Source organism: Clupea harengus, chromosome 25, assembly GCF_900700415.2.
Source record: "Clupea harengus chromosome 25, Ch_v2.0.2, whole genome shotgun sequence".
NCBI classification, from domain to species: Eukaryota; Metazoa; Chordata; class Actinopteri; order Clupeiformes; family Clupeidae; genus Clupea; species Clupea harengus.
Genome location: NC_045176.1, coordinates 12,083,143 through 12,095,701, shown reverse-complemented (window position 1 = coordinate 12,095,701; position 12,559 = coordinate 12,083,143). Strand labels below are relative to the sequence as shown.

General features: G+C 41.1%; 1 protein-coding gene across 2 annotated transcripts; it reads left to right on the top strand.

Moving 5' to 3' along the window:
• Positions 1-1,217: 1,217 nt before the first annotated feature.
• On the top strand, positions 1,218-12,559 carry ripk1l (receptor (TNFRSF)-interacting serine-threonine kinase 1, like). Of its 2 annotated transcripts, XM_031563192.2 has the most exons (11): positions 1,218-1,308; positions 2,748-2,940; positions 3,794-3,950; positions 4,168-4,305; positions 4,724-4,955; positions 6,388-6,537; positions 6,872-6,948; positions 7,534-7,609; positions 10,069-10,692; positions 10,823-10,966; positions 11,295-12,559. In XM_031563192.2, exons 2-11 carry the CDS (start codon positions 2,780-2,782, stop codon positions 11,588-11,590), a joined length of 2,055 nt encoding a protein of 684 aa, XP_031419052.1. In that variant the 5' UTR covers positions 1,218-1,308; positions 2,748-2,779; the 3' UTR covers positions 11,591-12,559. The 2 variants fall into 2 exon arrangements, with proteins under 2 accessions (XP_031419052.1, XP_012681014.2); XM_012825560.3 differs by lacking the exon at positions 1,218-1,308 and having other exon boundaries at positions 1,330-2,940.

The following is a 12,559-nucleotide window of genomic DNA, read 5'->3' as shown; positions in this document are numbered from 1 at the left end:
GACCTAAGTGGGCAAATTTATGCTCTGCCCACTCAAATTGCTCAACTTTTTCCTGTCTTTTGAATCTGCCACATTAATCACCTTTATTTAATTCGTTCCGTGATAATCCTAAAATATGGAGTTGGAATGGTTTCAAAATTCACAAATAAATGTCACGCCATTCACAAATGTAAATGCTGTTACATTTATTAACAGACTAACAAACGTGCATTTATTAACCGCTCTCCATTTGTGAACCTGCATTTATTTGTGGATTTTTGAAACTTTCCTGACGTGACTTAATTCACAACTGCATTTTATTCAAAAGGACATTCTCTGCAGCCTCTCTTAAAATGTCAGCAAATCACATCAATGTAAAGTTCAAGGCATGATTCAATGTGACCACACTGCGTTACTACAAGGATATTTACTAGTGGACCAGCACAAGTATATGCTTGCTATCTGGGTTCACATTTATTATGATCAATATTAATGCCCAAATAACGACTCCAAGCGTACTTTAATGTTTAATTATAATAGAAGTAGCCTAGCTTAACCTTGAGAATACTTTGACAATAAGACACTTTGTGTCAATTAAAAAGTTCAGTGTGAATTCTGTTTGAGGAATAACATTGAAGTGTTATGTTGTTCCTCTCTTGGGAACAATGAAAAAGCAAACTAGGTCTTATCTTCAATAAAAGTCTTACTAGTCCACTTAAAACCAAGTAACCTAGTTATAGCCTTTTCTTACTCACTCGTTTCATTGTAGACCAGGGTACACAGTTTTCATGACAACTTGGCCAAGTGTTTTGTGATAACAGAGATAGACCTCCCCGAAGCCCCCTTAGTCCAGTGGCTCTTTCTTGAGGAGGGCGGATGACTTCATATTTATATCTACATTCAGCTAAGCCAGCTGTTTTGAATGTGTTTGTGCTGATTTCTGCCCAATATAGCCAAGTTTTCAAAGTGTGTTGTTGTTATATTAGAACAGCATTGTTGGTCAAGTCATCCTCCAGCATAATCTAGCAGTGCTGGTATTAGGCCAACAAGTTTCCAATAAGAAATGTCTTAGACCAGCAAAGCCTCTGTTTCTGAGTATTCTGAAAATAAGAGAAAGTGCGACATTATGCATTTGCGTATGCTAGTTCATCTTGTGAATAAATGAGATAGTGATGTAGTGTAGGTCTGGTTGCCAATATCCCCATCACTTCTTCTTTTGATTATTAAGGTCTGGCCAAGGAGTAGTTGCCAGTTTCACTTTCTGTCTCATCGCGGCTACATTAGACCATTTCCACAGTGCATATCCTGGAAAGCCATCACTGTGAAACGGTAAGAGGGAAGCGTTGTAGTCCATATGTTTACTTTTCTTTTCTTATTAACGTCCATGTATACGCCTGTTATGCGTGTTGTAGACATGTTTATAATCAGGTGTAATGTGTCTTTCAATGACACTCAGCTTCCGTGTTTTATTTGTAGGCTATTAGAGAAAAATTGTTGTTGCCATGTTCTACTTGCTAATAAGTCAAATCCGTTGAAGGGTCTTAGCCCATAGAGGCTGGTTGCTTGAAATTAGGGACCAGCTACAGTTTTGCTAAATTGTGATCATGGATAATAACGTCAGCCTATTGAATTCAGTTCAACGATTTTGCGAGAACACAGCGAGAATAATTGGCCTCGGGTAGGCTATTGAGTTGTATATGCTTGGTAAAACTGGTATTTTGTGGGGATAGATCATCTCCCTATGTGTGTTTAGGCCTCAGTTGAAATAACGATCAATAGGGCATGTGAGTTTTGTTCGATAGACGGAGTCTAGACTCACTTCCGTGTTTAACTTTTCAAGTTTTAGAATCGGTGCCCGTGGGGGTGGGCCCATGAGATAATCGGTTCCTGCCATTCTGAGTTAGACTACTGGGCGGAGTTTCATCAATATAGTTGTATCTGATTTTACAGCTTATGTATAGTATCAGTGAATGCAATAAACCTCCCATCTGAACCATACAATCAATTTCGTAGTTTTGTGAAAACAGTAACAGTAAACACTCATTCATTTATTGCAGATGACATGCACACTATTCATACTATTTTTCTCACACATTTCACCCTCTGACTGTGTCAATTCACTGCCTAACCGCGTAATCATTTTAGCTTCAGTTTTGCTCATTCAATCAAATTATTGTTTTCAATGACAATGAATGGATGAAAACTTCCTATCTTGAGAAGGAAAGTAGGCTATACCATAGTCTTAACAAGATTAAGATTACATGAAAGATGCAGTCATGCAATCAGATACGAAATCAGACAGATATGAAGAAGAAAAGAAAGAAGGCCCGAATTTAAACAGCAGTATATACACACAAACAAGTGTAGGACTATTTTATACTGGTTTACGTATAGATTTGCCCGTCTCCTCAAAGCACTGGTGCATGTTAAAATCCATTAGGCTTACTTGCTCAAAATACCGGTGCTTCTGTGTGGTTCATAACTGTGGTTTTACAAGACAAATTCGTGGTGTAATAATCTACCAGAAGACCAGTGCACTCAGGGGTGCATCGGCTGTACATTCGCACTGTAAAATCTTTTATTGATTTTATTTTACAAGTTCGCACCCACTACAACAGCAGTTAACAGCGGCAAAGAATGGCGAAGCTCCGCCCTGGAATACAGAAAGCCAAGAACCGGAAATGTCATAACACCTATGTGAGAAAGTATGTGTGTTGTGTTCAGATCACAGCATGTGTTTGTCAAGATTTCGTTTTTTCTTCCCACAGGCGCTGTAGGCTACATGTAAGAGTCTACAATTATGGCTATGGCGCTGAATGTAGATATAAATATGAAGTCATCCGACCTCATCAAGAAAGAGCCACTGGACTACGGGGGCTTCGGGGAGGTCTATCTCTGTTATCACAAAACACTTGGCCAAGTTGTCATGAAAACTGTGTACACTGGTCCACAGCGAAATGAGTGAGTAAAAAAGGCTATAACTAGGTAACTTTGTTTTAAGTGGGCTAGTAAGGTTATAATTGAAGATAAGACCTAGTTGGCTTGTTCATTGTGTATAACAAGAGAGGAACAACGTAGGCTAACACTCATGTTCCTCATTCTGAAACAGAATGTCATACCGAGCTTGTTTATTGACACTTGAACAAACCAAGTGTCCTAGTGTCAAACTAGTCTAAGAAATAGGCTAGGCTACTTCTGTTATAATTAGACATTAAAGGACGCGTGGAGTCGTTATTTGGGCATTAATATTAATCAGAAGAAATCTGAACCCAGATAGCAAGCATATAGGCTACACCGGTCCACTGGTGGATGTTGGTCGGCACGTTCCTGGTGATGTGTCATGTCTGGTTTGCTCTCGGACCACCATCATCTTTAGTTTAACTGGGCGTGGATATTACATAAAATGTTAGCAATTCCTGTAATTTCTAAATAATATTCTTGGCAGAGTCTATTTAAAATATCAGCCACTAAACTGAAAAAGTTCATGGTACTAGAAGGCTCTCAAAGTAAAAAATGACTTGGTCAGTCTTATATTCCACACTGGTAAAATTTGTGAAAATGTTAAGGGTTGGTAAAAATGAAGAAGTATGAACAATTTATGAAAAAACTGTTTTGAACACGAGTGGCAAAACGGCGGGCCGTTTGTTTGTAACCCACCAGCGGACTGCCTGATAACTGATGAGCCAGCTACGCCCTCAGTGGGCCTACAGTGGACCACTTGCCTATTGCTATCAGGGAATAAGTCAGTTACGAGCATGTGTCATTGAATCTGTGGTGCATAGTCGGGCTGAGCTTCTCATTTATCTTGTCCCAGAGTTCACCGTCAGTCTCTGCTGGATGAGGGCAGTCTGAAGAAGACACTAATCCATGAGCGGGTGGTGAAGTTGCTGGGAGTGATTCTGGAGGATGGGGACTACTCTCTGGTCATGGAACTCATCCCCAAGGGCAACCTACTGAACATGCTGGAGGAGGTGAGCTAGCCTTGAGCCCTTACAGATACATTTTTCAGTTTGAGAAGTATAGAGGAAATTACATGATCTTTCAGGGATCTCTATGTTGCATTGTGTACACGCAGGTGGAGTGAAAAACATTCTACCTATTACTGACCTGTAGTGTCAGTGAAGTTTGAATCTGGAATGGTGGATGAATATGTTGTAAATATGTGTCTGTGGGTACTCTCTACCAAAGGTGTCTGTTCCACTGTCCATCAAAGGAAGAATCATTGCGGAGATACTTGAAGGCATGGTTTACTTAACCGAGAACCATGTAATTCACAAAGAATTGAAACCGGAGAACATACTGGTGGATGATGGCCTCCATATCAAGGTGCGTTTATGTGATACAGAGAGTGATTATGTGATACAGTTTGAGATCCAATACAATAGCTTGAGAGAGAGAGAGCGAAAGAAGGAGCGAGTGAGTGAGAGTCTTCGCTTCAATGTTTGACTTTGTTGTTCCTCCCTACCTATGTTTACATGATTTTGTAGTAACCTATATGTTATTGAGCTATTTAGAAAATGCTTCCTTTTTTAATATATAATCAGCCAGTGTGTAGTGCAATGTCACTGGTATGTAGGTATGTATGAAATGTATGTATGTATGTGTGTATGTGTATGTATGTATGTATGTATGTATGTATGTATGTGTATGTGTATGTGTGTATGTGTGTATGTATGTATGTATGTATGTATGTGTATGTGTGTATGTATGTATGTGTATGTGTGTATGTATGTATGTATGTCAGATTGCAGACCTGGGATTAGCCACTTGTCAGATGTGGAGCAGGCTGACCAAGGAGGAGTCTCGCAGGAAGAGCCATGCAGGTCGTATCGGCTGCCCACGAGGGGCTGCCACCCTCTACTACCTGGCCCCTGAGCACCTAGAGAGTATCCACGAACGTTTCACGGAGAAGTCGGACATCTACAGCTTCGCCATTGTCGTCTGGGTAATCCTGGCTGACAAGGAGCCATATGAGAGTGAGAACACGTTAATATCTCTGTGTTATGTGATGTCTTGTGAAGGCTATGTCTGTGTAAGCAGAATTAAGCAATATATTTTTTGCAGTGCTGTCAAAATTAACTTGTTACTTTTTGTTATTAATTGGAAATATTTAACGTGTAAAAAAAATGGATGTAATTAACGCAGCTGCGTGTATTTGTTATTATTTCTGTTAGTGTATATGTAATGGTTAAAGTATCTGGGTGCACCTAACGTACAATTGACATGGACCTTAGTTAAATTCACAAGCTTATTGGAAGTTTATTGAGCACTTCAACTTACAACTAACGCAACATTCTAACGAACGACCGGCTGGCCTAGTTCATAGCTCCCTCTCGGGTATCTCCCTTCCCAAAAGTCGGTTTTGTCTTCTTCTTTTATTTTGAAACGAAGATTGAGATGAAGAAGCAGATAAGCAAAGTCCATTCATACTTAACGTGCTACACATACAACTGATGGTCTTGATGGTTTTATTGGAAATCTGTAGTTCACAGGAGAGAATCTGTTTTCAAAATGTAAAAGATGCTATTAAACATATTAATGATGCTATATGTAAACATATAAAAGATACCTTTAAAATACCTTTACCTTTAAATACCACGGTGAGCGCCACTGCCCCGAACGCTGCAGGCCTGTCTGTAAGTCGTTTTGGATGTGTCTGCCAAATACCTGATCTTTAAACAATAATAATTGAATTTAAATCTACTTCCTTTGTGTTGATTCTACATTACATCACGTGATTTTACTTTTAAATATCCATTATTAAAAGCTTCAGTCTTCAGAAGGAAAAAAAAAGATGAATCGTGATTAATCACAGAAAATTGTACAATGAATTAGATACTTTTAAAAATCGATTCAAAGGACTGTATGAATTGTATTCAGTACACACGTTGCTAAATAAGTGTACAGTGTAATAGATTATAAACGTAATGGCGCCTACAGACTGAGTTTATTGCAAGTCACACTGTGCGACATGTATCTTATAAACCTGAGTACAACATCCAGTCTGATGTATGTAGACTGTGCGATGATACCACCTACTGAATCAGGGGTTTGGTGCCAGTGTTGCGTTGATTAGTGCGTCATTTCATACTGCGTTCTATTTGGTTGGTTAGTAGACGTACGACCACCGTTTTGGAGCCACGACCAAAGATATCGCCACGTTTCTTTCATTATAGTCATATTTTGTCTGGGAAAGGCCAAAATCGCACAGTGTGTGTACCCACCATAAGTGTCCCCTATGTCCTATCATTCTCTGTATTATTGGCAAGACTAAGGGATTTGCTGCCGATACTGATCACAAGATGTAGAGCATATAAAGCATACAGAACATGTAAAGCAATCAACAAAAACACAAAATGTGTCCTCCAGTGAAAAGCAGCCTAAATTTGAGTTTGTGGGTTTTGTCAGATGCTAGGTCTGAGGACCAAATCTGCCAGTGTGTGCGCAAAGGCGACCGGCCAGACGATGAAAGCATTCCAGAAGACACACCACAAGATATCCTCTCGCTGATGAAGCAGTGCTGGAACCAGGATCCTCTACAGCGCCCGACCTTCAAAGGTTAGTATGTTCCTAAGTATACAGTGCCATTGAGTATTACTCCATCACATTCTTTTGGAACTGTTAATATCTTGTCCATTTTAGCAACTACATTTAATGTTGATTACATTTACTCGATAACATTATTTATCTGCTGTACCATCTTTGCAATGCAAACACTGATTCTTTTTAAAGAATGTGTGAGGTTTCCTGCTCTATTTATTTATGCCATAAGGCTCATACTTGCAGTAGTATCTCAGTGGCTGTTCACAGCAGCTGTAGCAGCAGACTCTATTAAGTTCATGTGACTGCGGTTTATCCCATTACTTTCCTCTGACATTTGTGTTCACTGCAGAGGCGTATGAGAAGTTCCTCCCCTTCTACAAAGAGTGTTTACAGAATGACGTGGAGAGTGACTCCCAGAAACTCAAGGTAAGTGTTTTGGAAGGTGTAATGCATATCAAGCTTGTCAATTTGTCATTGTCAAGTTCAGTGTCTCAGAAAATGGCAATTTGCCTGTCTAAATGTTGGAAAAAGATGTATACAGTTGCATTTGCATTTTCAGAGAGTGAGATAGTGTGAAGGAAAAGAGAAAGAGATGCCCAGGTGTTTATTGCCTACGTGTTTGCTTCTCATGATTCGATTCGTTTTCGTTTCAGATCCTATAAACATTTGGCAAGTTGACATAGAGTCTTTGTTATTTTTGTATGAACAAGATTACTTTTTGCTGGTGCTTTTATATGTGGTCAGTTAATAACTTTCGTCAGTATGCAGCAATGATGTAAGGCTCCCCGTGTCTCATGGATCTGCTCTCTGAAATGGTGCCACATGGGGTGTCATGTCAGAACTTCAGCACTCCCATTTAAAATAAACACAATGAACAAAGTTATAAAGCATGAAATTAAAATGAAAGAACCACCTAAGGATACTTGCAGAGTAGGGGCTACATTCAAAGTCGTTTTATTGCTCTGGCAATTGCAGGAACAGAGAGCTAATGTTCTTTTCATTAACATGCAGGGCTTGTATACAGGCCCAAAGGAATTGGTGGAGAAGATGAAATATCTCAGAATGGGGCACCCCGGCCTGACAACACGTAAGCCCAGTCTCTTTTAATGATGAAAAAGGATGGTTGTGCATATATGATCTTAAGGAGTCCAGTTAAAAAGGCAGGAGTGGGAAATGAGTTGTGAAAATAATTTAATGTCACCTCTTATCTCATTTGCCCCTAATTAAAACATTTCCACACATATAAAAATATTTTGTATATTTTAAATGACGTAGTCAGGATTTATTTCAGCGTGAAGACACCCTCTACGCGTGTTGAGAATGGTGGTGGTGGTGGTGGTGGTGGGGGGAGGGACAAAGGGGAAAAGATGAAGGAAGGAATAGTTGTTTAAACTCGGGGTTACAGAGTAAGATAATGTCAATATTTTCACACATATTTTTCTCCCAGGATACAGTGCCCTATTAAGGTGCCAGAATCAGAATAGTAAACATTTTAATGTTTTATTTGATGAAGAGAAATATACTTTCTTGTTTTCCCTAGTCATTTACATAATACATACTAGTTTTAAAATAGATTTTTCATCATTTCTATCAAAGTACGCCTACTGTAAGCTGAATTCAGTTCTACCAACTGAGAGAAAAGGGATAAGGCACATACAAATTAACAAACGTAATGCTTCTCACTTCCTCTCTCCATTCATTTTTTGTGGATTTTTTTGGAAGCAATTGCGTGGACTTTTTCCGGTGACGATGCCCAGACCACATTTCTCACAGAGATGGTTGTCTGTCCATCTGGGCAGAACCAGCTCTTTCATTTAAACCTTTTTATCAGCTGGACATCGGCCATTTTTGGGATAACCTTCTGCCCAACAATGATCCCTAGATGGCATTCTCACCACCCCGATGGTTACCTTAATACCAACAAATGACTGTTCAGCACTAAGATAGGACAGATCGTCTTCAAAATATTTAAATGATAATGTAAGAAGATGGCAATATCGCCATGGGTTCTGCACACTTTTACAGGGAATTAGTGCAAGGAGTGCTTTCTTCTTTTGTTTGAAACAAATACATTTGTCAAAACATAATTGTAGGTTGACAATCTACGTTATTTTTTATTGAGATCGATGTGGCCCATCTCACGTAGGCCTACATTCTAGAGAATTTATTTTCGACTACAATTTACAAGGTGTGATCAAAAAGTTCTGAGACTGTGCCTATAAAATGCAATACCTGTTCTTGATTTAAATCTGCATTAGACTACAATTTCTGAATAGAAATGACAAGAAATGTCATTATTGTGTATTTACATCATGGATGACAGTCGTGTGCTGTTTACTCAGCATTTCATTGAAGTCAGACAAATTAAACTTCCTCTTCCCAGATGCTTGGATTCCCTGTCAAAGAAGAGTATGTCGCCATGCCTACATCCAAAACAAAAAAGTCTAATTTGATTGATGAAAGCACTGTCACCTAAATACCTAGGCTTCTTTAGACTTTTGATCCATCTCCTCCTCCTCCTCAGTAGAACTATCTTCACTCTCTGCCTCTATCTCTCCATTCCACCTGAAAATGATTCCCTCATCTTCATCACTGGAGTCGGAGTCTTAAGAGCTTGCAGGGATCTCCCTCTCTCACTCTCATCCTCTCTCTCATTCCTCCATTTGCTTTTCTTTTCACATAAAATGAGCCCAGCAGGAAAATATATGGTTATGCTGTCATAATGTAAATACCTGTACATGGTAATATCTGTTTTTGCAGTGAATATCAACAGGTATTCCAGTTTGAAACCGTTTGAATACTACACATTGACCAACTTTTTTTTACCCCAGCATATTTAGACAATAGTCATAATAAGGTTTACAACCTGGTCTGCATGTTGTGCCATGTACCACCATGAGGATTTCTCATCAGGCTGACTAACCGATGACTGATAACCTGAACCAAGTCATGTGACCTAGGTATTAATACCAGACAATATTTTCGATAGATGATTGATTGGGTGAAAACCTTCTGTCATGCACCCTACAGGATGTTAAAGACGAACTCTTATGCTCATTTTCAATGTTCATAATTCAATGTAGGGGTCTACTAGAATAGATTAACAAGCTTCCATGATCCAAAAACACATCATCTTTTTCATACTATACATCTCTTTTCACCCTCTGTCTGAAACGCTTAGTTAGAGTTCCTTAGTTCCCTCCCGATGAGCCCAGTGGGCTCTGATTGGTCAGCTCCATGGGCAAAAACATTGTCATTGGGCAGTAAATATTGTGTTACGAGACTGCATCATCATTTAACAAAGGAAAAGGCTAGAATTCCGGCAAAGTTTTTCAGGAAAAGTTGTTGAGACAGAGTTACTCGTGTATTTGGCTTTTGACTTTTTTGCAGCATCTTACATGATATCTGATTTCTTCTACTCGACTACTTGGATTATTGCAGGCATAGTTTAAACATAACAGTATTTGGGTGGGTATAATAGTTGTGTTTAATGCATCAGAAAGGAATTTGGCCTCAATAACTGATTGTAGCGTTTTTTTGCTGCAGCTGATAAACGAGCCATGGCCACCGACAGCCCCGCGTCTCTCCGGAGCTCCGAGATGTCTCCCGTGGAGGCCAGCATCGAGGACCTGCACTTCTGTGTGGCCTCTGAGCCCAGCCTGCAGGTGGACGCGACCCCCGCCAGTGGCCTGGAGCAGAAGCTGGCCCAGGAGCTGGACTACCACAAGCACGGCAGCTACAGCTACAGCCATAACGACCAGCCCGACAGTGCCCACTTCCAGCCGCCCCTGCACACCCCCCCCTACATGCACACCCCCCCTTACCTGCACACCCCCCCTTACCTGCAGCACCCGCCACCACTGCTGCCCGCCAACGGTCGCTGGCCCCTAGAGGTGCCTTGCCAGGAGTCCTCTGTGCAGTCCTGGGCCAAACCCGACACCGTCCCACAAAGCCCGGAAGACAAACCCACAGCCCACTCTATTGCTGGAGGAGTGCCGGACGTGAGATGCCAGAGCCAGACGTCAGGAGGTCCGTATTCTCATCAGCACCCTGGGGTTCAGCGGCTCATGTCCTGGCCCAACTACCCAGTGCCGGAGTCAGCCAGGCCAGATTTGATGTCTGCCAGCATGCGAATCAACAGCTTTGGACCAGGACCTTCACAAGAACCAGGTATGGTAGACATCCGTAACTCTATTGAGACATTTTGACTTGATTCAATATCTCTCCATCTGACCAGACTGCAAATCTGATATGCTTCTGAATAAATATTCTGTGTGTGTTCTTTATTAAAATCTCACAGCTATTCAGATTATTGGTGGCCGTGCCATCCAGATTGGCCACAACAACACAATGAGTGTCCTCTCTCCTGACCCCGACTCCATGAAGTCTCAGTCTAATGAAGCGTGCACCAACACGATGCACAAAGAGCTCCTGCAGAAGTATTGTAAGTCACATCTGATATCATTCGTGTGGGAAAGGGGTCAAAACACACCAAAAGGCTCCTCTCTCATGAACAGATTTGAAAACAAAGGTTCTTAACCCTGCTTCTGGAGCCCCCTGCCCTGCATATCTTCTATCCTGATTAAAGTCGGTGTAGTTACCTGCTCGTAATTAGCTTGCTCAGGCGTGTTCGGCTAATCAAGAATGCTACAGAGTGCTGAGAATCACTGTGTGAAAGCATGGACATGGACCATCTATAGAAGCTCTATATATATATAATGTCCAATGATTACGCGTCAAATTGTGTCTTTGATTGGCTCTCTGCATTTCAGATGACCACGCCGTCACCGAGGACCATCTGGAACTGCTCCGGGAAAACATCGCCGGCAACTGGAAGCGCTGCGCCCGGCGCCTGGGCCTGACCGACGTGGAAGTGGACACCATCGACCACGACTACAGCCGCGACGGCCTGAGCGAGAAGGTGCACCAGATGCTGGAGCGCTGGCGCATGAAGGAGGGCTGTGTGGGCTGCACCGTGGGCCGGCTCTACCGGGCGCTCAAAGAATGCGTCAAGGTGGACCTGCTGCTCAACCTGCTGCTCACCTGTCAAGAGAGCACAAGCCCCTAGGAAGGAAGGAAGGAAGGAACTCACTGAAAAGTCTCACTGAGACAGCCATCAGACTATCAAACTGCGAATCACCCACCAGCACCCAAACTGACATCAGCCTTAAGTGTTTGACTTTTCAAAAGAACCCCAACGAATGAATGAATATTTTTAATTTTTTGCAAGGTCCTAACTGGCCCCTTTAACACACCTCCACACACTGAACAGTTTCATGACCCTGTGTGTGTTGTGGCCGCCTCTACCTCTTTGTTTGGATGACGACAGAATGACGGCTAGAACACCAAAGGTTTTGGATCAGTTTGGCCACAAGAGTGAGCACTGTTATTTAACTGATGGTTGCTGGTGCTGATCAGTGAAGATAAAGTCCGGTTCAATGAAGGTTTTATTGCATTCTATCCAAAAACTATCGAAAGGTTTTGTTTAATTTTTGATACATTTATTGATTTGATACATTATTTGATTACATTTAGAATATGGTTTATTCTGAAGTGTACAGATATACATTTTCATCCGTATGTGTATTCCCTGGCTATTGAACCTGACCGTGGTGTTGTTAGCACCTTGCTCTACAAGTTGAGGTCCAGCAAGACATTTCCCATTAATAACATTACTCACTACTTAAAACTCACTCAACAGAAGTTGTATCCTATGAGCCACTCTGCCATCTATAGAATCACACAAGCGCTGTATCGTTAAACCTCAACCAGAGGCTGTAAAACACAATGAATAGGTCCTGTGGAGAATCATGGTGTCATTAAAGCCGTAAAGCCGGCCCTAGTTATTGTAGTACATGCATGCCAATGCTTTGCTGTGTGAGGGCCAAACTAGGTTTGATTGTTTTTCTTATCTTTGCAGTACAGTATCATCTTTTTTGTTTGTTGTTTTCATGTTTTAAACTTGTCCACTGGAGGGAACTAACAAAAATACTGTCTACCTTTTTATATGATGAAACTAAACCCAACTGACTCAATA

Excerpts from the sequence above, each read along its gene's own strand:
- ripk1l (XM_031563192.2), top strand. The coding sequence starts at position 2,780 with ATGGCTATGGCGCTGAATGTAGATATAAATATGAAGTCATCCGACCTC. Across the intron at positions 4,306-4,723 it reads ATGATGGCCTCCATATCAAG|ATTGCAGACCTGGGATTAGC; the intron begins GTGCGTTTATGT and ends TATGTATGTCAG. Across the intron at positions 6,949-7,533 it reads GTGACTCCCAGAAACTCAAG|GGCTTGTATACAGGCCCAAA; the intron begins GTAAGTGTTTTG and ends ATTAACATGCAG.